This window comes from Vicia villosa, unplaced genomic scaffold (genome assembly GCF_029867415.1).
Source record: "Vicia villosa cultivar HV-30 ecotype Madison, WI unplaced genomic scaffold, Vvil1.0 ctg.000273F_1_1_1, whole genome shotgun sequence".
In the NCBI taxonomy this organism is placed as follows: domain Eukaryota; kingdom Viridiplantae; phylum Streptophyta; class Magnoliopsida; order Fabales; family Fabaceae; genus Vicia; species Vicia villosa.
The window spans coordinates 429,649-456,522 of NW_026705113.1; the positions used below are offsets into that span (position 1 = coordinate 429,649).

At 36.5% G+C, this 26,874-nt stretch overlaps 1 protein-coding gene across 2 annotated transcripts; it reads left to right on the forward strand.

Moving 5' to 3' along the window:
* Positions 1-4,555: 4,555 nt before the first annotated feature.
* LOC131626157 (MAG2-interacting protein 2-like) lies at positions 4,556-15,993 on the forward strand. 2 transcript variants are annotated; one of them, XM_058896988.1, is made up of 12 exons: positions 4,556-4,815; positions 4,892-4,940; positions 5,045-5,218; positions 5,315-5,516; positions 5,663-5,838; positions 6,162-7,161; positions 8,387-9,351; positions 10,179-10,267; positions 10,525-10,884; positions 11,054-12,278; positions 12,456-12,721; positions 13,096-15,993. In XM_058896988.1, exons 1-12 carry the CDS (start codon positions 4,732-4,734, stop codon positions 15,682-15,684), a joined length of 7,179 nt encoding a protein of 2,392 aa, XP_058752971.1. In that variant the 5' UTR covers positions 4,556-4,731; the 3' UTR covers positions 15,685-15,993. The 2 variants fall into 2 exon arrangements, with proteins under 2 accessions (XP_058752971.1, XP_058752972.1); XM_058896989.1 differs by lacking the exons at positions 4,556-4,815; positions 4,892-4,940; positions 5,045-5,218; positions 5,315-5,516; positions 5,663-5,838 and having other exon boundaries at positions 6,158-6,214; positions 6,336-7,161.
* Positions 15,994-26,874: the final 10,881 nt, after the last annotated feature.

Here is a 26,874-nt window from a genome sequence, read left to right on the forward strand (position 1 = left end):
TTTTGGGATTTTTTTAGATTTTTTTTTGTTGTTTCGGAGATGCATCTCCGAATTAGTCAAAATCCCAATTTTTGGGATTTTTTCGGAAATGCACTTCCGAAGTCTGGAAAAATTTAGAAAAAAAAATATTTCGGAAATGCATTTCCGAAGCGGGGTAAAATGGGGTTTTCGCTGGGGGTGACCCCCATAGGGAGGTGGGTAAAGAAAAAATCTATTTTTAACCATCCTCTTATGTTAACAAGCTCATTCTTCAATTTGATTTTTTTCTTTTCTCTTTTTATATTCAATTATCTTTCTTCAACAATTTCATCATCTAACCAATTGAAAAGACCATAACCCTTATCCAAGTGATTTATGTAATTTATACAACCCCAATTTTTTTCAAGTTCAAATTGGTCAGATTCGTCACAATACGAATAACACACTCCTATTGACAATAACATTTTTTTTCTCTTGTGAGTATAGATCCATCAGAACCAAAAAATTTATTGTTAGACTTTGAACCACTATTGAATCTTTGATATTTTTAGAATAAAAGACGAAATAGAACTTGAGTAAGAACAAAGCTTGAAGCAAAATGGGAAAGATCACAACTTGTAATGAAATTTGAGAAGAAGTAAACTTGAAAAGAAAATGGAGAAGACAGAGTGGATAATTTTAAAATTTGTTGAGGGAACCCTAAAACATAACACTAATAACATATTAAGTGGTTTGGAAGAAAGTGGAATAACACATTTAATAGAGGTTTTTGACCCAAAAAAAATTATTGTAAATTTTATATAACGTTATTTGATGTCTACCAAACATCGTACACGACAAAAAAAAAGTTTGTACCTTAAAAAAATAGAGAATTGCAAATTCGAAGACATATCTTGATATATCAAATGCCCATGTAACTTTTATCCATATGAGACAAAATTTCATTTTTAAAATGAGTATTTTGAGGAAAGCATGAGGGGTGGGCGAGTAAAAAGATGTCTGATAATGAGTACATATTTGCTTTATTTATTTTATGCTCCAATTATCCAATTTCTTCTATGGATCTTTGACACATAACAAGCAAAATTTTCCAACGACTTCTATATTTTCAACTACGTAATGTTTTGTAGGAAGATGGTTTGGGGGAAGGAAGCATTAAAGTGCATCACAAGAACAATCGGGGTATATATGAGTTCCATAGCCAATAAAGCATCTAAATTTTAAGCTAATATGACCGAAATTGATTTTCAACTAGTTTTGTAATGTATATTAACTCTATAAAGGATTACCAGCTTCTTAGACAACACGTTTATCAATTAATGATACTACTATACATTAATCACAATAATGATAGGTAGCGGCGGCACATGTGTACATTATGGATAGCGATGAGAATAAGTCAGACTGGCCTATAGGAGCCTATAGCCTAACCTATTTAATATATAGGCCAAGCCTAGGATTATTTAAAAGCCTATTTAATTAAATAGACCAGAATTAATCTATTAAAAAAGTTTATGAAGTCTTATAGGCCGACATATATATTCATACATATTAAAATTTGGCTAAATAGGCGGACCTCTATAAGCATATATATCAGAAAATAATCTTATATAATAAAAAATAGACTAAATAGGCAGGTCTATATATGCATATATAGGACGAACTATAAGACTTCATAAGTAAAATGAATTATGTGAAAACCTTAATGTTAAATAGGCTTTTAAATAGACTTTTAGATCATGCCAAGCTTGTAAAAAGGTCAGGCTAAGGAAAAAAAAAGCCTATAATAAACCATAGGTCAGACTCAAGCCTTTTAAATTTATCATAGGTCATGCTTTGGCCTAGCCTGACCTATACCTATTTCCCCTTAATTGTGGAACATATTTTTATGCTAAACTTTATTTTTTAAAATAATCTAACCTATGCTTTATGCTTTGATATGGATACATATAAATTTTTCTTTTGCCTTTGCAAAAGTAAAATTGTCAATGGCTTAGATGTTGGAAAATCAAAAATTTTTAAAAATAAAAAATAAAACAAAATTCGTGTTTTCATCTTTCTTCCTTTTTTTCTGACCATCTTTCTTCTATTCTATTAGAACCCTTTGATTCTTAGTTTCATAAGACGCATTACTTTACGTTTCAACGACAGAGAACATCATCAAAATAAGGTAAATATGTGGTTAGTGTGGTGTAGAGCGCCGAGGCACAAGGGCGGTGAGGTGGTGTTGTTAGGAGCATGTGCTTTGCTCAGTGCAGCTGTGTTGGGACGGAGGATAGAGAAAAAGTTGTTTGACAACAACACAACAAGAGATAGGAACCATGTTTTTTTTTAATTTTTAATTAGAAATTACTGATGTTTATGTTTTAAATTCTAACCATTAATTTATACTTTGACCACTTGTCATCTATCTATACGATAAACTGGACTAAATGGAGGATACATTATATGGAGCAGATTCATACTCGTGATTTAATCAGTATTAGGCTAAAGCTTACGCATCAGATGGGGTTTTAACTTGCCATTTCCAAAATTGAACACAACACCCTCATTTTTGTTTAATTCCCAAATTGCCCATGGACAAATTTGGGGGTGGCAAGAACGAATTTTTCAATAGATTATTCAAAATTTACGATAACATACCAAATCAGTAGTTCATTTTTAAATTTCCGGTATAATTTTTTTCAAAAAACTAAAATTTAACACTTTACCAAATCGGTAGTTCATTTTTAAATTGCCGGTAAAAAATTTATGATAACAACTTACAAATGATCAAGTTTTTAATGCTCGTCAACATATGTTTGAATGGGTCTGAATGGAAGCTAGCAAACTGAGTTTGGCGTTGTGATTGGAAGGTCCGACAATGGCACTAGTAGAAGGCAATCATTTGTAACAATGAGATGCGATAAATGTGGAAAATATGTTTCAAAAATTCAAAAGTTAAAAACATGATGACACCGGATTGAGAAAATGTGAGTGTCCGTTTAAATTGTGCAGATCATGTAGGGTGGATGATACATAGTGGTTTAGTGTCATTTTTGGTAAACATAATCATGCGTTGGACACCAAGCTATAAGGTCATCCAATTGTAGGTCAACTTAAGCCGGAGGAGAAAGAGATTATTTTGAAAATGTCGATAATCAAAGTTGCGCAGAGAAACATACTTGCAGATTTGAAACGAAAAAGACCACAAAGCGTTTCAAATATCAAGCAGGTATACAATGAATGTTATAAATGGAACATGGCGAGCAGAAGTCTGAGATACGAAATGCAACAACTTTTGAAACTTTTGGACGATAACCACTATTTTTCAAGGTATAGAGTATGTGATGATAAAGCCAGTGTCTGTGACATTTTTTGAACTCATACAGAAAGTATCAAATTGTTCAACACATTTCCAACCGTCCTTATAGTTGATTCAACGTACAAGACCAACAAGTATAAGCTTCCGCTTTTAGAAATTGTTGGTGTCACTTCTACGACTAAGACATTTTTGGTTGAATTTGCATTTCTCAAATGTGATAAAGAGGACAATGTTACACGGGCGTTGGATATATGCAAGAGTTTGTTGAAGGATCCACAAAATATGCTTAATGTCATTGTACTTCAATGATGCGAAGCCGACACTTAAATTTAGGTTCTCTGAGGACATGCCTCTCACCGAACTGATTACCATACTCAATTCTCTCCCTCAATATCCAGAAAATCGGAAGGTAGTCAAACTCGAGTATCGTTCACCATCACTCGACACTGAAGAAAAGATACAGTTCACCCAGTTTGCACTGAAAAAGGATAATGAGTTAAAGGTTGTGTGGATTATTTTTTTTCCAATATTCTACTAAGAGTCCTATTAAAGTGGATGCGAAGATTCAGAGGTCCGGAGAAGATGTTATCAAAATGTTGCAACGTCCCTAGTTACCTGTTTATAACAACATCTAATGTTAAATTTCTGTTTCAATATTTATGCTAAATTTCTGTTTCAATATCTATGTTAAATTCTGAACATGTAATTTTGACTATCTATGTTAAATTTATGTTAAGCCTCTCTGATTTTTTAGGTTATGTTAAATTCTGATTCAATGTTTATTTCAGATATCTGCGTTTGAAACACATCAATGAATATATTCGAAAATACATCTCCAAAAACACCTATTAAAAAATGAAATGTGATGCGTTTAGAAATTTATCTCTGAATTCAAGGGATAAAACCAAGGGTGGCAAACGGGCATGCGGGGCGGACATATTTGAGAGTGCGAGTTTAAAACATTACCCCGTCCCGCAAAAAAGTGAGGACGGGGCGGAGAAAGCCCGCGGGCATTGAACATTCTAGGCCTAAAAATAGTAAAATTGTATGAAAAAGCTTATGCCCGTAAAAATCCGCAAAAAAATAGGGCGGGACGGACACATTAAAGAGAGCGGGCTTAAAATCTTGCCCTGCCCCACAAAAAACGGTAGGTAAAACTAAATTTTTCCGCGGGCCGGGTCCGTTTTACCACCCCCTAAATAAAAATTTCGCTCGAGACCAAAAAAATGAAATTAAGGGGTGTAAAAAAATTCTCATTGACAAACTAAAACCTATAGCTGCGAAAACCCAACTAGCGAGAAATAAAAAAGAAAGAAAAAAAAATCAGATCATCGAGAAGTGAGAATGAACCGAATCACAATTCACCTGCATTTCTGTAGTTAGCACTCGAATGTGGTGCAGTTCTTGAAGTTTTGGGGTTTTGGAAAATATACAGTAACGGTTCCCACATGGAGGTTCCGCTTTACGAAACTCGACGCCACGCTTCCAATTACCCTCCTCAACTCCATCTTCAACAAAATCAACAACACCAGGTCAGGGTTTCTTCAATTTTCTCTTTCAATTCTCATTCCCATTCACTCAGTTCTATTCATCATCGTTCGATTTCAGGCAAATGATGATTCCAAGGGAACCTTGCTTTCTATGCTCTCAGTTCGAGGTACGTACTTTTGGACTTTACCGAGCAAGTTAGGTTATGGAATTTCGCTGATCTAGATTAACGTTTATTCGAATCTAATTCATCTATTGTTTTATGCGGCGAAGGTGTGAGTCAACTCAAAGAGAAATGGACTGAATATAATGAACCAAAGAGACTTAGAAAATTAGTGTCGCTGTTTGTTTCCCCTACGGCCAAATATGTTGCTGTTGCTGCTGGAAATCGAATTACGATTTTGAGTAAAGAGGATGATTATCAGCAATCATATGCAATTTTCACCGGTAAGATCTTCTAAGGAATGTTAGATGTGATTATATTGCTTTGATTTTGAAATTGTAAACAATTTGATTCTGATGTTGAATTGTGGTGTTCGTTAGGTTCGGATTTTGGTACATTTAGTGTGGGAGCTTGGTCTGAAGATGATGAAATTCTCGGTGTTGCTGATGACTATGATACTCTGTATTTTATCAAATTCAATGGTGAAGTTGTGGCAGAAATTACAAAGAAGCATTCGAAAATCTCTTCACCAATTGTTGGTTTATTTTCTGACAATGACTCAGATATGCACGAGTCTTACTTGTAAGTAATTTTCTTTTTAGTGCCTCCTTTGTTTCTGCTATGCTAGTGACCTTGAAAATATGTCCTTGCTGTCATAATTTGGTAAATTTACACAGTTAAAAATAATTGAGTATAAGTCTAAAGTTTTGGCATTATTTGGGGTGTAGGTTCACTGCCATTACATCAGATGGTTCACTTCAACAAATTGAGATCAGTTATGGACAAGGCATTTCTACCTTTCCTAAGTACGTCTTTAATCACAGGAGTCATCTCCGTAACAACGTTTTTTGCTTTGACCACCATCACGAGCTTAACCTTTTTGTGGCCGTTCACACGCTGTCTGGTATGCATGTTATTTGGGCTATTTTCTCAATTATTTGCAAATTTATACAAGGGTTGACTCTGAATTTAAGACGTGCATCATGTAATATCATGTAACATATAAGCTCTCGTTTCCTTTTGACTACTGGGTCTGGGACTTCCACTATTATAATCACCTTACCCTTTTCTTTTGTACCTCTTCAATTATATTCTCTAATCGTTTTGCTTCTTTTATCAATAACTTATTATAAGAACATGAAGAATAGACCGTAGATCTCACAAGTCATTTGTCTGCTAAATATTGTTTGTCCAGTTTTTTGCTAACTAGTTTTATATATCTTCTAGGATCTTGCCATCTTTCTCTTTGGCATAAAAATTCAAGCACAGAACCGGAACAGGTATTTTCTTTGCAGTTCGAGGGGTTATATTCAAAACCAAAAGGTTATAGAGGTCAGCTAATATATCCAAAATTGCTAATCTCGCCACAAGCTACATTCATTGCTACTCTGGATTTGACAGGATGCTTGCATATTTTTAAGCTGGACAAAGAAGGCTTGGCACTCTCCCGGTTTGTCTTGGGAGAGAAGGATGATTCATTAATGTCTGATAATTTACCGAATGGGGGTAATAGATCTTTTTTGGGTTTTATGGATTTTACTTGGTGGTGCGACCATGTCATTGCCACTGTAGATAGAAATGGTGTGGTTATGTTGATAGACATTCTAAATGGTTCAAAGGTCCAGGAAGAGGATCCTGCACATTTTTTCCCCGCTCTGGGAAGAGCACAGAAATGTAGGGGCTATCTTTTTCTTTTAGCAAGTTTATCATCCAAAGAAAGATCCAGTCCTGATTTTGGATTTCCAGAGGAGTTGTGCCAGACAGAGTGGATTGTTGAAGATAGGCTTAAACAGTTTCACCTTTCTAGGTTGCTCTGGTTCCTTGTTTCATTTTCTGAGAAATCTATCCCTGAAATGTATGATTTACTGATTGGGAAGAAAAGTTTTCAAGCAGCTCTGGACTTTGCCGACAGTCATGGATTGGATAAGGATGAGGTGCTGAAGTCACAGTGGTTGAATTCTAGTCAAGGAGTAAATGAAATTAGTATATTTTTGGCAAATATAAAGGATAAAAAATTTGTACTTTCTGAATGTGTTCATAGAGTTGGACCAACAGAAGATGCTGTGAAGGCTTTGTTGGCTTATGGTCTACGCATCACTGACCATCATAGATTCTCAGAAGTAGATGATGATGATTCTAGTCATGTATGGGATGTTCGCTTGGCTAGACTTCAAATTTTGCAATTTAGGGACAGGCTGGAAACATTTCTTGGAATAAACATGGGCAGGTACCCTGAGAGTTCTAGATATATATTTTGATAACATAAACTACACATTCTCTACGCTTTTGCTGTGATATTTATAGTTGTTCTAATATATTTACTTTTGCAAGTCATACTTAAAAAATTGAAAAGGACCAGTTAAGTCAGAGAAGAATTTACAATTAGTTAGAGAATAAGAAATCCTTTTAGACAATAAAAATACAAAGCTACAAGGAAAAAAAAGGATAACACTATTCAAGCAAAGTTGCCCGACACCCCAATATATTTGTTGGGACTTGGGAGACCCTTTTAAAATCTGTGCTACATAGATGTAAGCCATGAACTCAATCTTGTCCCAGTTCCTTGGCAGTAAAAACATCCTTAAAGATATGAGATATCATCCAACCATATGTATCATATTGTTGTGCATGATTGCAAATCGCCTCTAGATTGTTCCCGCCTTACTTCTAACATAATCATCAAATATAGTAATCGCAATTGGTTCAAGAACATGCATCACATTTAGCTTTGACCAAAAATTTCAAAACAGAGTTCAAGTGAGACACAAAAGCTTCATTGTAAGATGACATGAGGAACCAATTTAAAACTAGCACCACATAAATCACAGTTAAGGGTAAAGCTGTCATGGCACTTCAAGTAGGTTTTGGATCACTTTATTTTGACTCGATCCTTTTGGTTGCTCACTTTCTTGACTCTTGGTTTTAGTATCATGTCAATTTTATTAAGCCTTAGGATTCATATGCATCACTCTAGTGATAATTTCATTATAATATGCATTATAGATTTTTTAAATATGTCATATTGTTATCAGCTAGATAAGTACTAGCATTTATACAATTCGTTCATTCCAAGGGGGTAGAATATTGAACAAATGGCCAAGCTGGTTAAATACACCATCTTTTATTTACTCATTCTGTTTTTACTACATGTAGACACATATACAAGGAAACTATCAGTTTTTTAACTGTACAAAATATTGACACATATAATATATTATGTATTTTAAAATCTTAACGATGGAATATTCTTGAAACTTCATGGTTGTGAGTAATAATTGAAACTAACAATTCTCTGTCAATTTCTTTTGGGTGAACCATAGCTTTTGAGCAAGACCTACAGGCATATACTTATTCACTTAAATGACTACAAATGATAGAATTTTGATAATTCACAATTGTTCAATTCTGATAGTTTCCACTGACTCAAAGTTCATTGACACAGTTTTCTGCAGATTTTCTGTGCAGGAATACAGCAAATTCCGTATTATGCCTATAAATGAAGCTGCTGTAGCACTTGCAGAGAGTGGAAAAATTGGTGCATTGAACTTGCTTTTCAAGCGTCATCCTTATTCTTTGTCTCCCTTTGTTTTGGATGTTTTAGCCTCCATCCCAGAAACAGTTCCTGTCCAAATTTATGGGCAGCTTCTTCCTGGGAGGTCTTTTCCTTCTGGTGTTGCTGTGAGGCAAGATGATTGGGTTGAATGCAAGAAGATGGTGGACTTCATTAATACACCAGTTAAAAACCATGACATTCAAATCCAAGTCAAAACTGAGCCACTTGTTAAGCATTTTGTTGGACTTCTTTGGCCATCAATTGATGAGCTCACAAAATGGTATATGGATAGAGCTAGAGCTATGGATGATTTTAGTGGGCAGCTCGATAATTGCCTGAGCTTACTTGAGTTTGCTCTTCGTAAAGGCATATCTGAGTTGCATCAGTTCCATCAGGATGTCTTATATTTGCATCAAGTTGTTTACTCTGATGACAATGATAGCGAAACGGGCTTACATATGAGTCTTGTCATGTGGGGAGAGTTGCCAGACTATGAAAGATTTAAATTTATGCTTAAGGGAGTCAAAGAGGAAAATGTAACTGAAAGATTACACAACAGAGCTATTCCATTTATGCGTGAAAAGTTTCCCCGGGTGTCCTTATTTGGAGATGGCACCCGCTGTACAAATCAAAGTATAGAGGAATCATTTCTAGTAAGGTGGTTGAAGGAAATTGCTTTGCAGAATAAATTGGACATGTGCTTGGTGGTAATTGAGGAAGGGTGCAGAAACTTCCAAAGCAATGTCTATTTTGAAACTGAAGTTGAAGCTATTGATTGTGCTTTGCAATGCATATATTTGTGCACAGTTACAGATAGGTGGAGCATCATGGCAGCCATACTATCTAAGCTTCCTCAAATGCATGGTGAGTTTGGCTTCATGTTTATTTTAATATCTTAACATAAATATAATGATGTAATTTTAGTAAGTACTTGGGGGTGGTCTATTGAACTTGTTAACATTCCAGAGCTTCATTACAATAGTAGGAAAGTAATATTAAAGGGGAAATCAATGCATATTACCAAAGTATTACACTTACAAAAGGAATATAGTAGATCTCAACCTTGAGGACAAGGTTTTTTTTGAGGAGGGTGTGTATTGTTAGGATGTAGAAGAGTGGTTAGTTAGAGTAGTAAAGCAGGGTTGTTATAGAAGTTAGTTAGTTTGTTAGTAGTTGAGGTGATTATAAGGCTACTTGTACAAGTAGGAGAATACAATGTAGAGTTGATATTATTCAATATTGTAAATCATTTGTGAATAGAGTAGCAACTCTATTGTGAAGGGGAAACCCTTGAGGAGAGCTTGCTCTCATGTTATTTCCCATTTTCTAATAAAGACGGTTCTTTCTTTGGAATCCAATTCTTGGGTTCCTAACAGATTCAGTTAGGTTCTGGTTAGTAAACTGTGTGTGAAATATAGGCTCAGTTTGTAAACTCTCAAATATAGTTCGGTTAGTTTCAGTGCAGTTCGGGTCGGTTCAGCAGTTCGGCAGTTATTTTGAACAGTCATATGTTTAACTGTGTTGTTGAGCTGGAGTGTGTATAATTTGTATCCCAATCTTCAAAGCTTACCAAGATATATGCTGCTTGTGTTATGTGTAATTTGCATGCGTTGTTGAGTAAATTCTTGAGGATATTGTTGGTTCAGTTGCATTTTCTATCAATCAATTTTGAGTACTCTATTATCGTGCAGATGGTGCAATTCAAGTTGAGAGTCTTGAGAAAAGACTTAGAGTTGCTGAAAGTCATATTGAAGCAGGGAGACTTTTGGCATTTTACCAGGTCGGTACTTTCTCCTGTGACAATCAAACTTGTATGCCTTATGTTGTTCATGAAGGGGATCTTTAAATCTTTCAATTTAATGGTGGAAATGATAATGAAAGTGACTGTACTTGCAATTTGTGTGTCACCATAATTTGGTTTGCACTACTTTTATTTTGCATTGTTTCCCTCCTCTATTTAGCGATATGATTCTAAGATTCCTGTAACTGCTTTTTAGCCATGTTGTATTTACTATGTTATCTCTATATTCTATGCAGGTTCCGAAGCCATTAAACTTTTTCCTAGGGGCTCAATCAGATGAAAAGGGTGTGAAACAGATTATTCGCCTTATTCTTTCTAAATTTATTCGCCGTCAGCCTGGCCGATCAGATAGTGAATGGGCCAGCATGTGGCGTGATATGCAGTATTTGAGGGAAAAGGCATTTCCTTTTCTGGACCTAGAATATATTTTGATTGAGTTTTGCAGAGGACTGCTTAAAGCTGGGAAGTTTTCTCTTGCACGTAATTACTTGAAGGGTACAAGTTCTGTTTCTTTGGCATCAGAGAAGGCAGAAAACCTTGTCATTCAAGCAGCTAGGGAGTACTTTTTCTCAGCTTCAAGTATTTCTTGTTCCGAAGTAAGATTTGGGTGTATCAACTTACTAAATGCAACATCTAATATTTGAATTTATTCATGGAAAACGCATCCTTCATCATATTAACAAGCACTAGTTCATAATTTACCTCGTAGTGCCATTTTCTAATCATATTGAACTGTTTATGCTAACGTAACCTATTTTCCTCTAGGTATGGAAAGCTAAAGAATGTCTTAATCTATATCCAAGTAGTGGAAATGTGAAGGCAGAGGCGGATATTATTGATGCACTTACAGTTAAGCTTCCAAACCTTGGGGTGAATATTCTGCCTATGCAATTCAGGCAAATAAAAGATCCTATGGAAATTGTAAAAATGGCAATCACAAATCAAACGGGAGCATATTTTCATGTTGAGGAGCTTGTTGAGGTTGCCAGACTTCTTGGCTTGAGATCTGCTGATGATGTATCAGCTGTTGAAGAAGCTATTGCTAGAGAAGCTGCAGTTTCTGGTGATTTACAATTGGCATCTGATCTTTGTCTTGTTTTGGCCAGAAAAGGACATGGCAACATATGGGATTTATGTGCTGCAATTGCAAGAGGTCCTGCCCTTGATAATATGGAAGTAGATTCTCGAAAGCAGCTATTAGGGTTTGCGTTGAGCCACTGTGATGAGGAATCCATCGGTGAGCTTCTCCATGCATGGAAAGACCTGGATATGCAAGGCCAGTGTGAAACATTAATCATGTCAACTGGGACAAATCCTTCAAATTTTTCAGTGCAAGGCTCAACTGTTGAGTCAATTCAAAAACAAAGTTTTCAAAATATACTAGATAGAAATGTGCATTTTCAAGAGTTTGATGGTTATAGCACTGACAATCAGGATGTTCATCTTGAGAAAATTAGAGAAAAGCTTTCCATTGTTGCTAAAACCTTGGCTGTGGGCAATCAAACTGATTGGGCGTCCAGCTTGACTGAAAATGGGAAAGTTCTGTCTTTTGCTGCCTTGCAGCTCCCTTGGTTGATTGAATTGAGTAAGAATGGATATCCTAGGGAAAAATTGAGTACTAGAAAGCAGTATTTAAACATCAAAGCACAGGCTGTGGTGACTATTCTGTCCTGGTTGGCTAGAAATGGTTTTGCTCCCAGAGATGACCTGATCGCCTCTTTAGCAAGATCTGTAATGGAACCTCCAGTCACTGAAGAGGAAGATATAATCGGGTGCTCCTATCTTCTCAATCTTGCGGATGCTTTTAACGGGGTAGAAGTTATAGAAGAACAGCTCAAAATAAGAAAAGACTACCAAGAAATTTGTAGCATTATGAATGTTGGGATGGCATATAGCTTGCTGCACAACTCAGGAGTAGGTAGTGACCATATTCAGCGAAAGCAGCTATTGAAGAGGAGGTTCAAGGAAAAACACACAACACCCAGTTCTGGTACTTGGCTTTTCTGTTATTTTCTTCTCCTTATACATTTATTATGCAGTTGATTCCCCGGTTACATTATTTTTGTCTTATTATGCTGTGTCTATTTGAAATGTTGTTGTTTATCATGCTTGTATTGATCGTGGATTTGATCATACTGACAAAGGCCTTGTTTGATTTTTTTTCCAGACGACATAGATAAACTTGGCAAGGTACAGTCTTCTTTCTGGAGAGAGTGGAAACTGAAGTTAGAAGAGCAAAAGAGATTCGCTGAGCATTCCAGAGCTCTTCAGAAAATAATTCCTGGGGTTGAAACAGAACGCTTTTTGTCCAGGGATTTCATCTACATTAAGAATGTTGTTGTCTCTCTCATTGAGTCTGTAAAGTTAGAAAAACGGCACATTTTGAAGGACGTTTTAAGATTGGCTGATACATATGACTTGAACAGTACTGAGGTATGATATGAGCATTTGCACGATTACGTTTGAAACATAAATCTTAAAGAAAAATGCATTGATTTAAATGAAACCACTTGTCTTTTAATTCCTTGGCTCATTGACAATGTTGTCAAAGTTCTGTACTTTGACCTTCGTAGTCTCACTTAACTTTTCAGTGTCAAAAAGCATTATTTTTAAGTATCAAGTAGTTATAAATATCTATCTTGTCGTCAATGTTTCATAAGTAATGAACTTTCACATGAAGGGGGTATAGAGTTGAACAGGTGAATTTCAGGTCCATGTTTAAGTGCTTATACCATTAAGTCAACAAGTTCTTTGGACAAAAGGCATACATATTGACGAGACCTCATTGTTTCATTATTTTTGTGCAGGTGCTATTGCATTTCCTAAGTGCTTTCCTTGTTTCTGATGTTTGGACAAATGATGAAATTACAGCCGAAGTTGCAGGTTATAAAGGAGAAATAATTGGTAATGGTGTGAAAACCATTGAAACCATCTCAACAAAGGTTTATCCTGCAATCAATGGGTGCAGCAAACTTCGCCTTGCCTATGTGTTTGGTCTGTTGTCAGAGTGCTACTTGCAGCTGGAAAATACCAAAGATTTATCACCAATAGCTCAACCTGATCACGCAAATGGCAATATAAGGTTTGCTCATTATTACAAGGTCGTTGAGCAAGAATGTAAAAATGTTTCCTTTATCAATAACCTAAACTTCAAAAATATAGCCGGGTTGCGTGGTTTGAACTTTGAGTGCTTTAGTGATGAAGTTTATGCATGCATTGAGGAAAGTAGCTTGTCTGCATTGTCAAAAATGATACAAGCTTTTGTCGATATTTATGGTCATTCATTGCCCGAGGGTTTTATGTCATGGCAGGATGTCTACAAGTATTACATCCTGAGTTCGCTGAGTGCTTTGGAGGCTAAAGCAACAACCGACTTTAGTAGTAGAACTCCTGAATCCCTTCAAAGCTTTTTAAGTAAGCTTGAGCAGAGCTATGATTCTTGCCGAAAGTATATTAGACTTTTGAGCCAGTCTGATGCTTTGACGATCATGAAGCAGTACCTCACTGTAATTGTGCCTCTCCATAGTTCATATGGATTCATACCTGACAATTCAACTTGGCAAGAGTGCCTCATTGTTCTTTTGAACTTTTGGATGGGGTTGACAGATGATATGAAGGAATTTTCATTGGAGGAAAGTTCAGGAGAGACTAATAGCTTCAACCCGCAATGTTTAACGAGTTGTCTAAAAGTATTTATGAAATTGGTGATGGAGGATATCATCTCCCCTAGTCAGGGCTGGGGCAGCATATATAGCTACGTCAACTGTGGCTTAAATGGTGATTGCTCTGTAGAAATTTATAATTTCTCCAAAGCTATGGTTTTTTCTGGTTGTGGGTTTGGTGCCATCTCAGAGGTATTTTCTGTTGCTTCATTGGAAACTGGTTCATCTTCTGATTGTGGCACAGGCTCCCAGGATCTTGCTCATTTCTATTTAGATATTCTTGAAGCTGTTCTGCAAGAATTGGTCAATGGATCCCATGAGAGCCAGAACCTGTATCACATATTGTCATCTTTAAGCAAGCTAGAAGGTGACTTAAAAGTCTTGCAATGTGTTAGACATGTAATTTGGGGGGAAATGGTCCAGTTCTCTGACAATTTACAGTTGCCAAGTTCCATTAGAGTTTATGTGCTAGAGCTTATGCAATTTATCTCAGGAAAGAATATTAAGGGTTTCTCTACAGAAATACTAACCAATGTCCAACCCTGGGAAGAATGGGATGAACTGCTTTATGCTAGTAGAAAGAGTGAGGCTGGTGTTGACAAGCAGTCACCAGATCACAAAGAAACCTCTAGTAGGTTTACAAATACTCTGGTTGCCCTTAAATCATCTCAACTTGTGACATCAATCTCTCCTAGCATAGAAATTACCCCTGATGATCTTTTGAATGTAGACACAGCTGTTTCTTGCTTTTTGAGGTTGTGTGGAGAAGCTGTTGAAAATCTCCACTTTGATACATTGGTTTCTATTTTGGAAGAGTGGGAGGGACTTTTCACCACGGGGAAAGACGGACAAATCACCACTGAAGCATCTGATGGAGGAAATGACTGGAACAATGATGATTGGGACGAAGGGTGGGAAAGTCTGGAAGAAGTAGACAAGCCTGAGAAAGAAAAGATTGAGGACTCTGTTTCTGTTCACCCTTTACATGTGTGTTGGGCAGAGATTTTGAAAAAATTCATAGGCCTATCAAGGTCTAGTGATGTGCTCAGAATGATTGATCAAGCATCATCAAAAACTAATGGTATGTTACTTGATGAAGATGATGCCAGGAGCTTAAATGAGATAGCATTAAGCACAGATTGCTTTCTGGCTTTGAAGATGGCACTCATGCTACCCTACAAAACATTACAGTTGCAGTGCCTGAGCGCTGTTGAGGATAGTATAAAACAGGGTATCCCTCATACGAGGAGCAATGATTGTGAGTTATTAATTCTAATTTTATCTTCAGGGATTCTCACTTCTATCGCAACTGGTTCTACATATGGTGCTACTTTCTCTTATCTCTGCTATATGGTTGGAAACTTATGCAATCAAGTTCAACAGGCTCTGATATCAAGTAGAGGGTTTACCAATAATAAAGATCATGAGAATCAGTTTTTCCGAAGAATCCTTTTCCCTAATTTCATTTCTGAACTTGTGAAGGCTGATCAACATGTTCTAGCTGGATTTATTGTCACAAAATTTATGCACACCAGCGAGTCGCTCAGTCTCATTAATATTGCTAATGCTAGTCTTAACAGGTATCTGGAAAGGCAGCTCCACATGCTGCAGACCAATGAGCTTCACGATGAGATGGAATGTAAAACACTGAGGTATACTGTTAGCAGGTTGAGAGGCAGACTGAGTAGTTTGATTAAGTCCACATTGCCATTGCTTTCGGCCAATGCAAGTTAATAGAAATTTCAATTAGACTAGTTGCCCCTTTTTGTGACCCCTTTAAGCATATTGTTTAAGGGTTGCATGTAAGAGTTTTGTCAATTACTATTTGCTCAGAGACTTTAGTTTGAAAGGTTGGGGTTTGGGGGTTCAGAAGAAAAGCTATAATGTTCAGGTTTTCATTCATACATGTATAGGTTTTAAAATGTAGTTATGTATTTCTGCCCTTTCTTTTTCACGTTTGCTTTGTGCAATCAAAGGATTCTTCCAAGTTAGCTTTGGACTTGTGTAAAAATGAAGAACTGTAGAAAATTAAATTTATCTTTATATTCTTGAAATTAATCTGGAAGCTAGTGATTAGGATTTAAATCCAAAAATCAACATTTGTTCCATAAAAAACAAAGAGTAATAGGTTTAAAGAGTAGCTATCTTTACAGCTTCTCAACCACACACCTTGACAACCCCTTGGTTCTCCTTAACTCCGCTGTAACTATATCTTTGTTTTTGTTTTCTTCTTTCCTTCCATGAATAAATAAAGGGAAAAGCTAACATGTGCCCCAAGGGCACAAGTTAACAAGATATTTATAGAAATATTTTATTGAAATGCGTGCATTCAATGTATCGAAACTTTAAATTTAACTTTATTATATTTAATTATATTTTACTTTTTTTAATTATAGTATCCTTAACATGTGCCCTAAAGGCACATGTTAGCATGACCCATAAATAAAAAAGAACAACGTATTATTACTCTTTAAGTTTATCTGGTTTTGATTCTGCAATTATCTCCAAAACTTTCTGCAAAATAGTTCTGCAAGCAATCAAAATTTTTTTCTAAAATTTCCCCCAACTCTAGGAAAAATAAAATGCGTTCAATTGTCTCATAATTTCATAACAACATCGCATTGTGCATGTTTCTTCCTTTCACAACATCAATCTCTATAACCCTCTAAATCACATATTTCTTAACAAAAATTGGATACAACACTATTAAACAACCTTGAATTTTTGTACATTGATCTTTTTTTAAAGTTCAAAAAAAGGAAAATGGCAGGAGGAGATAAGGAGTCACAATGTGAACAATGACTTATATTAGAGTTAGTTAAATACAAAGGCTAACTAACTCTTACCATCCTACCGCTGACAACAAGATAACTAATTCTACAGTTGACAACAACTAAGCTAATGAACTCTTAATAGACAAGTTGTAGCTTGACTGATACAACTCTAACATCTTTCCTTACAAGTGGAGGATGTCTTGGCCAAATTGAGTTTGTCAAACACATGAAACTTGTCACAAAGAGTGCAAAATCTAGCAGTAGAGAGTGATTTAGTTAGTGCATCTGTCCACTAGTCTTGAGCAGGAACATGTAAGACTCTCAGATTATGCAAAATAATTCTGCAAGCAATCACAATTTTTTCTCTAAATTTCTCCCCAACTCTAGGGAAAATAAAACGAGTTCAATTGTCTCATAATTTCATAACAGCGTCGTAATGTGCATGTTTCTTCCTTATGTAATTCACAACATCAATCACGATAAGCCTCGAAATCACATAACTCATAATAAAAATTGGTTACAACACTATCAAGCAACCTTCAATTTTTGTACATTGATCAAATTTGATTTTTTCTTTAGCCACCTCCCTATGGGGGTGACCCCCAGCGAAAAACCAAAACTACCCCTGCTTCGGAAATGAACTTCCGAAGCGCTTTTTTTTTTAATTTTTTTTTTGTTTTCGGAAATGAACCTCCGAAGATGTCAAAACCGTTAATATTTCGGAAGTTCATTTCCGAAAATATTTCTGCATATACAAATTTCCCTCCTTCACTATTTCATCATTTTTCTCCAACACTTTTCCAAACCCTCCACAAAACCCAATCAATCTCCATCCATTTTTCGTCCTAAAATCAAGTTTCAAACCGTTGATCACGTTAAAGGGAGCATAAAAAGCTACAATTTCAGGTAAACATCACTTATTTCATTCCCTATTTCACTACATTGATTCAACAAAATTCTGCTGAACACTGATATAATTCGGAAGTTCATTTCCGAAATATGTTACCTAACATATTTCGGAAATGAACTTCCGAAAATAGGCCTGGCAGTAAAAAAAACAGTTTTGGCCAACTTTTGATAATTTATTCATTTGTTAGGTATGGTGCATCCAGACAACATTGTGCAAGACGATGGAGTATTAGTTCCGGAAATTTTCAACGTTAATAACGATCCGGTTATTGACGTTACTCCTATGATCAATGCGGTCGATGTTCGACAACATTTTACAATTGATCGGAGCTTCGGCGATCGCGAACAATTGCTTGATTGGGTTCGGAAGGAAGCTAACAAAAATGGATTTGCAATTGTTATTTTAAGGTCGGACAACGGAAATAGTAGGCGGAAAGCTTTCGTTGTTTTGAATTGCGAACGGGGTGGTAGTTATGTACAATCGAACCGGGTGCTAAAACACGAGGACACGGGGTCGAGAAAGTGCGGGTGTCCCTTTAAGTTGCGTGCCACTCGGAGGGTTGATGATTTGTGGCGGTTAACCGTGATTTGTGGAATGCATAATCATGCCTTGGATGTCAAGTTACACGGGCATCCAATGGCGTGTCGTTTGTCCCGCAAAGAGAGGAATGTGATATCGGACCTAACGATAGTCAAAGTGGCGCCTCGCAACATACTTGCCGATTTGAAGCGTAAGAAACCGGATAGCGTTTCAAATATCAAGCAAGTTTACAATGAACGGCACAATCTCAAGGTTTTAAATATGGGCCCTCGGTCGGAAATGCAACAACTTTTGAAACTTCTAGGCGATAACAATTATGTTTCAAGCTTCCGAACCTTCGAGGACAAAGTTACCGTGCGTGATATTTTTTGGACTCATCCCGAAAGTATCAAATTATTCAACACATTTCCAACCGTTCTTGTGATGGATTCGACGTACAAGACCAACAAGTATAGGCTTCCGCTTCTAGAGATAGTCGGTGTTACCTCGACGGACAAGACTTATTCGGTGGGGTTTGCTTTTTTGGAGTGTGAAAAAGAAGACAACTTTACGTGGGCCTTGGGAATTTGCAAGTCTTTGTTAGTTGATCAAGCGGTTATGCCAAACGTCATTGTCACCGACCGGGACAATGCTTTGATGAATGCGGTCGATACCGTCTTTCCGACATCTACCGCTTTACTTTGCCGGTATCACATAACTTGCAACGTGAGAAGCAAGTTGAAACCCGCGGTTGGGACAAAAGATAGGCCGGATGAAAACGGTAAAATTGTTAAAGCCGGTGTTGTGGTTGATAGGATAATGGCGGCATGGAGGGAAATTTTGGATGCCTACTCCGAAGATGTGTATACCGAGAAATTGGTACACTTTAGGTCATTGTGTGGTTCCCTTAAGACTTTTTGTCATTATGTCGAATCCACCATTCTTGACAAAGTTAGAGAAAAAGTCGTGTGCGCTTGGACAAATCGAGTTAGACATCTTGGTTGCACCACGACTAACCGAGTTGAATCCGCACATGCGATCTTCAAGAGGTGGTTGGGTGATAGCAAGGGAGATTTGTGTCGGGGATGGGACACCGTGAACCAAATGCTTGAAAATCAACACAATGAAATTCAAACATCGTTCGGTCGGAGCAAGACGGTTATGGAACACCGGTTTAAAGGGCAAATTCTATTCTCCCAATTGATTTACAACATATCTCGAACGGGTTTGAATTTTTTGTTTCATGAAGCTAAGCGGTCGGAGACGACGGGGTCGGATAGTTCATTATGTGGGTGCACGATTAGAAAGACATACGGCCTACCATGTGCTTGTATACTTGCAAAAAAAAAGAATTTGAATTCACCCATACGCATGGATGAGGTAGCCGACCATTGGAAGAAACTTCGTTTTGATGATTTTGACCCGCCGAAAGAAAATGACTCCAAAATCACCATCTCCGACGAGTTGGAAGTGATAATGGAGAAGTTTGCTAAAGCGGACGACACAACAAAAATGCACATAAAAGAACAATTGCGAAAGATCGCATTTCCGGAGACCACCGATTTGAAACCGCCACCTCAACCGGTTAAGACTAAAGGTGCACCGAAAAAGTCCAAAATTACACAAGATGACACATCAACAAAACGATCTCCTTCCTACTTTGAACATGTTGATGCATCGTTACCGGAAATTCATGAGACACCTAAGTCCAAGAGTAGTGGTAACAAAGGTGCCCGTATTTCGAAGCCACCTCGCACACCGCCGATAAAAAAATCACCCATTGTCTACATTGATGAGATGCCACTTTTTATGCACAAATATATCGATAACATCGTTGATGTTGGAGGAGACGGCAATTGTGGATATCGGGCCGTTGCGGGTTTGCTCGGTAAAGGGGAAAATAATCACACTTTAGTCCGACGGGAACTTCTTGCGGAGTTGACTTCGTATCGGGACATCTACGGCCGACTATATGAAAATCAAGAAAAGTTTGCAAAAATTCATGATGCACTTGTTCCACCACTTACCGGTATCGCTCCGGTCTCGAAGTGGATGTCATTCCCCGATATGGGTCATCTCATAGCAAGTGCATATGATATTGTATGCGTCGATTTGACGAGGTTTGGACTAAGTAAGACTTTCTTTCCACTTCATAGTCGACCGCCATTGGACTCGTCGGGCCGAATCATATGCATCGGGTATCTACGATCGCGGCACTTCGTCCAAGTGTTTTTGAAACCGGGGTGTCCTATACCGGCTACTTGTTGTCAATGGACCGCACATCGTTCAAATAAGGCGGAGACTTGGCCGGATCCTTTTGTTTCAAGAATGGCGGAGTTTGAAGAAATGATGAGCCAAGAGCGCGAGCAAAATAGAGAGCGGTCGAAGAATGAGCCTATTTTGGACTTAGGATCCACCGATTGGTTCGGTGAATTTTAGTTTGTTCCGGATTGTTTTTTGTATGTATTGTTGTTTATCATGTAAAATCGGACCGATTCAATACATGTATAATATAATTATGTTTTATGACTTGCTTGTCTAATTTATGGTTAATTTCAATTCCATATGTTCAATTTAGACAACACACTAAGCAATCAACAAAATGCAAAATTTATGTCTGTTTCTGCATAATTCGGAAATGAACTTCCGAAATATACATGTCTGGAGCCTATTTTCGGAAGTTCATTTCCGAAATGTCCCCTGAGGCAGGATAAGGTTTGTTAGGCCATCAATGCTCCAATAAGTCTATAAATACACACTCTTCTTCATCCTCTCCACACCACAAAACACAAATGACACAAACCTACCCCCACCTAGCATTCGTCTACTTTGAAACCGGCTACCCGATGCCGTTCCAATTTCGCTTCTCGCGCGACACGCCGTTTGCGGAGTTGATACCGTCGCTCAACACGCTTTTGCGCTATCCCGAGAATCGAAAGGTTGTCAAGCTCGAGTACCGCTCGCCATCGCTTAACGACGAGGGAGGCATTAAGTTCACACCTTTTGAGATCAAGAACGACGAAGATTTGGCGGTTTTGTGGACAACGTTCGACCGATTTTCTTCGAAGGGCCCGATCGAGTTGGACGCGCAACTTCAAAGATCGGCGGACGATGTTATCAAAATGTTGACTCATCCCCACCTACCTGTGATCAACAATATGTAACTTTAATTATATGTAATATTATCGTTGTAATCTTCACCCGATTAAATAAAGCGAATTGTTGTTGTTTTTCATTTTCTTCTGTCAAGACATATTTTCGGAAGTTCATTTCCGAATTCCCCAAGGGGGGTGCGTCCGGAGATGAACTTCCGAAACACCACATTTTCTGAAAAAGTAACTTTATTTCGGAGATGCATCTCCGAAATCAATATTTTATATTAAAAAAAACACGTTTTCGGAGATGCATTTCCGAAAACACCTTTTTTAAGAAAAAAAGTACAGTTTCGGAAATGAACTTCCGAAACAAGGGGTATTGTGGTAAATTCACCAGAGATGAACTAGAAGGTTGGGAGGTTGGCAAAGAAATTTTCCTTTTTTTAAAGTTTAAAAAAGGAAAATGGCGGGAGAATAAGATAAGGTTAATAATTTGTTTATGTTAGAAAAGTATTTATGTTGATGGAACATTGTTCAATGTGTTAATGTTTTGAATGAGTCATAATGTGAACAATGAGTTATATTAGAGTTAGTTGAATACAAAGGCTAACTAACTCTTACCATGAAACAATATAACAATGAGTTATATTAGATATTAGTGTTGGTTTTTTGGACTACCATGAAACAATATTAAGGCCTAAATAAATGTATGTATCTGATGTAGATCTTCTGTGATTTAGATCCGATGCATAGTCACCATCACAAAACCCAATTAAGGACAAAGGTTGGTGAATATGAGCAACTTGCAATAGTAAGCCATGATGAAGGGTGCCTCCCAAGTATCTAAGTATTCTTTTGACAAGTTTTCAATGTTCCTCCGAGAGATCGGATAAAAACTACCATACTTTGTTTACAGAGAATGATATTTTTGGCCTTGTTAAAAGTGCATACTCCAATGCTCCAAAAATGGACCTTGACATGGAGGGGTCCTCAATAGGAACGACTCTCCCTCTAGATAATTTTAAGCTAGATACCATATGAGTAGGCATTCCTTTAGTAGAGTCCATATTGACTTTTGAAATGAGATCTCTGATATACTTGGATTGAGAGAGCAATATAGACCCATCTGACATATCTGAGACCTCAATTTTTAGAAAATAATCAAGTTGTTCCTTTCAAGAAACAAAAATAAGGATGCAATTGATGAACTTAGTATATTGAATCGGTGATGCCGATCTTTGTTGCGGCGGTGCAGGGTGGACCTGCATGGTTAGCCTTACAAGGCCCAAGTCAGCTCAAGATTTAAGAAGTGTAGTGAAAAGTGGAGATCAAATAATGTAGCGTGCTTTCAATGTGAAATGAATTTTATACCTTAAGTCAAGTGCAGTGGATTTGAGATGAATCGAGCCTTAGCCATTTGGGCCTTTGGCCGACCCATAACACAAATGTTCCAAGCTGTCTCAAGGCAAATTCAATGTTGAGTTTAGAGATAAGTTATTGAATATGTGATAGAAAGTTCCATGTGATAATTATATCATCAACATACACTACAATCATGACATGAAAGGAACATGGTTTAAGCATAAACAAGCTAGGATTACATTTGCTGGTTATATAACCATGTTGTATTAGTGCAAATTCGAGTTTCTCAAACCAATCCTTAGGTGTTGGTTTAAGGCCATACACGGCCTTGTTAAGTTTGCAAACTAAAGTTGTGTCACTGGATTAAAAAAAATCAGTAGGTTGTTGCATATAACTTCTTCCTCTAAAATGTCATTTAAAAACACATTACTAACATCTATCTGTTGAATGAGCCAATTGTTTGTTACTACAACAATTAGTATAATACACACACTAACATGTTCAATTACTGGTAAAAAGGTATCAATAAAGTCAACACCTACCTTTTGATGAAAACCCTTAACACAAAACGTGCTTTGTACTTGTTAACAAAACCATCAGGGTTTTCTTTGACCCGAAACACCCACTTACATCCAATTGGGTCAAGATTAAGAAGAGGTGCAACTAGTGTCCAACTATTATTTCATAGAAGCTATCCGTTGGGGACACTAGATGACTTGCTTGATAAGACTAGGTTGCAGGCAGGGTAATACAGTGCCAGACTTAGGTAGGTCCTATCCTAAGAGAGTGTGTTTTTTTGAGGATGTAATGGACAGAGGTGCACATGGGATACGCATAAGGACAAGAACAAAACTAGGTGAATCTAGAATATTTTGATTAGAGTTAGGTGAATTTTGAGGCGAATGAGAAAACATGTGTTGAGAGATATTAGAGGTTAATTTGTATAAGAAGGCTAGGACTAATTTGAGAACGTAGAGGATAAGGTATAAAAGGAGAGTTAAGATTGGATGAAGGAGAGAGATGAATAGTAGTGACAAGAGTAGGTGTGAAGGGTTGATGAGAAAGATGTAATGGTACTTGAGGGTTAGATGTGGAAGAGCCATTAGGCTCTGATGCTTGTGATGCATGAGCACTAGTTTGGAATAAATCAGTATAAGGAAAGCTATACTTATTGAACAAGACATCCTTGGATATATATATATATATATATATATATATATATATATATATATATATATATATATATATATATATATATATATATATATATATATATATATATAACCACTAGAACTGAGAAATATGCAGCCCTTATAGGAGTCAGAATAGTCAAGAAAGACACATGGGGACCTATAGGCTAATTTAGGGGCATGGTAGGATCGTAGGAAAAGGGAGATACAATGCTTTATAATTAGGGTGTTTGTTGAGTATGACATATAAATGTGATAAATTGTTCATAAGGGGCGGGAAGATGGTTAATAAGGTAAGAAGCAGTAATAAAGTAATAAAGGCATGTGCCATAATAATCGACTAGCCTCAATTAATTCCGCACATGGTTTGTTTCCATTTTGAGCCAATTTTTCTCCTATATAAAAAAGGATTCTCCTCACTTCATTTCACACAAGAATTTTTACTTTTGATAATTCTTTACAATTTCCATCTCTCTCTCTCTCTCTCTCTCTCCTCGAAATATTTTCTTTCACCAAAGTTGCCTTTTTGTCTTATACGTGAATGAAAACTGCTTGTGAGAATAGAGTTGTATTGGTGTCGTGCCAATGTTTCTATTTTCAAAAGTGCGATACTCTTGAAGAATTAAGTTCGGTTTTTGAGATAAACCACCTGTAAAATCTCTGCTTGGTTATAGAACTCATCCTAGAAAAGTTATATTTAGTTATTTAGATCAACTTGTAAAATTTCTACTCGGTCCATGAGTTCATTCCGTAGAAAAGATCTCTTTTGATTGGGGGGATAAGCTAGTGTAAAATCTCTTGATTCACTTGTATCAAAGATTTGTGGACATAACCTTTAAAAGATCAATATTATAGTGAACTCTCAAGAAGATCTCTTAGGACAGGACTAGGCCAACATTCGGCCAAACATGAATAATTCTTCGGTGTTATCTCTCTAACCCTTATACTTTTAACTTATGTTATTTACTTTACTTTTTTTATTTTTTGCTGCTTCTCTCTCTGACTTGGAAGATACTAATACAATTTTCTTTTCAAGTAATAAAACCTTTAAATTAATCGTAAATTTTGAATACCACAATTCACCCCCTCTCTTGTGTTTGAAGTTACTTGTTCAACAAGTGACATCAAAGTCTAACTCCTGTTAAAGACTAACCATCCTAGGATTAAATGATTTCAAGCTATTCATTAAAAAAAAACTCATCCTTTAATGCAGAAGGGTACATTTTTTGGAATGTAAAATGAAGTTTTTCATAGAAGTGATGGATCGTGATATTTGGAAGGTTCTGAAGGAAGGTCCATTTGTTCCTATACACTAAGTAAATGGTGTTGCGGTAAACAAACCTAAAAAAGGATGGACCAAAGATGATAAAGGAAATGTGTAGCGCAATTTGAAGGTAAAAACTATCATCACTACTGCTTTTGGTCTTGGTAATTTTTTATGAGTTTCTCACAACGAGACTACAAAGGAAATGTGGGACGTCCTCCATATTACCCATGAAGGAACTAATAAGGTAAATATGGCAAGGTTTGACACATTAACTCATGAGCACGGACTTTTGAGAATGAAACCTCAAGGGAATATAAACCAAATGCAAACATGATTTACTCATATTGTGAGTTAAATGAAAACTCTAAGAATTTTTTTTTCAAATCACGAACTGATTGTGAAAATTCTAAGATGCCTAAACCGTAGAAGAAAACCTAATGTCATTGCGATTTGTGAATCAAAGAATTTAGCAACCATAGTTACACATGCTATTTTTTGGTAAATTGCAGGAACATGAGTTGGAGCTAAAAAGGATTTACATGGATGAGGAATGAGAAAGGAAAGCAAAAATCTGGCACTCAAAGCTGAAGATTATGATTTTGGTGGAGATATGTCACTCATGGTGCAAAACTTCAGAAAATTCTTGAAAGATGAGAAATAACCGCAATAGGAGTAAGCAAAAGTTAAGAATACACCTCATTCATGTTGGACAAATGACTTCAAGCACAAGAGGATAGGTGAATTATGATATTTAAAATTCATAATTACTTTTATGTTTTTTCGATTAAGACTGTATTAGTAGTTTTGGTTGAGTGAATATTTGCGGAAATAAAATAATGAATGTAAATTGCAGAAATTAAAAGGATATGGTTAGAGAAATTGCACGAGAGATTTATATTTGTTTGGCCGAACGTTAGCATAGTCCTGCCCTAAAGAGGTCTTCTTGAAAGTGTTTATTGTAAACTTTTAGCTTTTGAAGGTTATGCCCACGAACCTTTATACAAGCTGATCTTGTGATTTTTACAAGTGTATCCCCAACCAAAAATAGCTTTTACCACATGCTAAGCTAGAAACTTCTTAGAGATTTTTCAGGCTGATCTCAATAACCAAAATCATAAGTTTTTCTAAAAAAGATCAATTAACCACATCATAGATTTTAATATTGGTTTGTCTTATGAACCAAACTCAATCCTCTTAAGAGTATAAAACTCTCATGAGTTAAACAAACGACACAACCACTTACAAAAATTCTTCCTAAAAAAAAGCTTCACTTACAAGTACTAAGGCAAAATCAAGTGAAAAGAAATATTTTATATAGAGAGAAAGAAATTGGAGAAAGAAATTCTAAAGAAACTGTAAAACGTTGGAAAGTGGTGTAAAATGAAGTGGAGGCGAGCCTCCATTATATAGGAATCAGAAAAAGCAAAAAAGGAAATGATCCATGGGCTGAATTAATGAGCCACTTAATTGGTATAAAGCTCAAATCGATTGGTCAACTTATTTTTAATTGATTAGCATGATCGAAAAGGAAATATTGGATATAGAGTCGTTGCAAGTCATTAATGTGTTTTCCCAATTGCTTGGTTAATCTATTAACTCTTCTCCAATCTATTGGATCACTACTCCAATCGATTAGCTGTCTCAAAAAAGTTTTGCTACTCAATTGTCATAACTTACCAATCGATTAGTTAGTTTAAAAATAGTTTGGAAAAGCTTTGGACAAATTTTTAATCACTTAACTTGGCTTAGAAAATAATTTTCAAGATGAAAGTATTTGAAAAAAATATTTTTAGGTGTGCGTATGAGT

What these genes read in the sequence shown, in the direction of transcription:
- LOC131626157 (XM_058896988.1), top strand. Translation starts at nt 4,732, where the DNA reads ATGGAGGTTCCGCTTTACGAAACTCGACGCCACGCTTCCAATTACCCT. An exon ending in CTTGGAATAAACATGGGCAG is followed by an intron (nt 7,162 to 8,386) that starts GTACCCTGAGAG and finishes AGTTTTCTGCAG; the next exon opens with ATTTTCTGTGCAGGAATACA. An exon ending in ACACACAACACCCAGTTCTG is followed by an intron (nt 12,279 to 12,455) that starts GTACTTGGCTTT and finishes TTTTTTTTCCAG; the next exon opens with ACGACATAGATAAACTTGGC.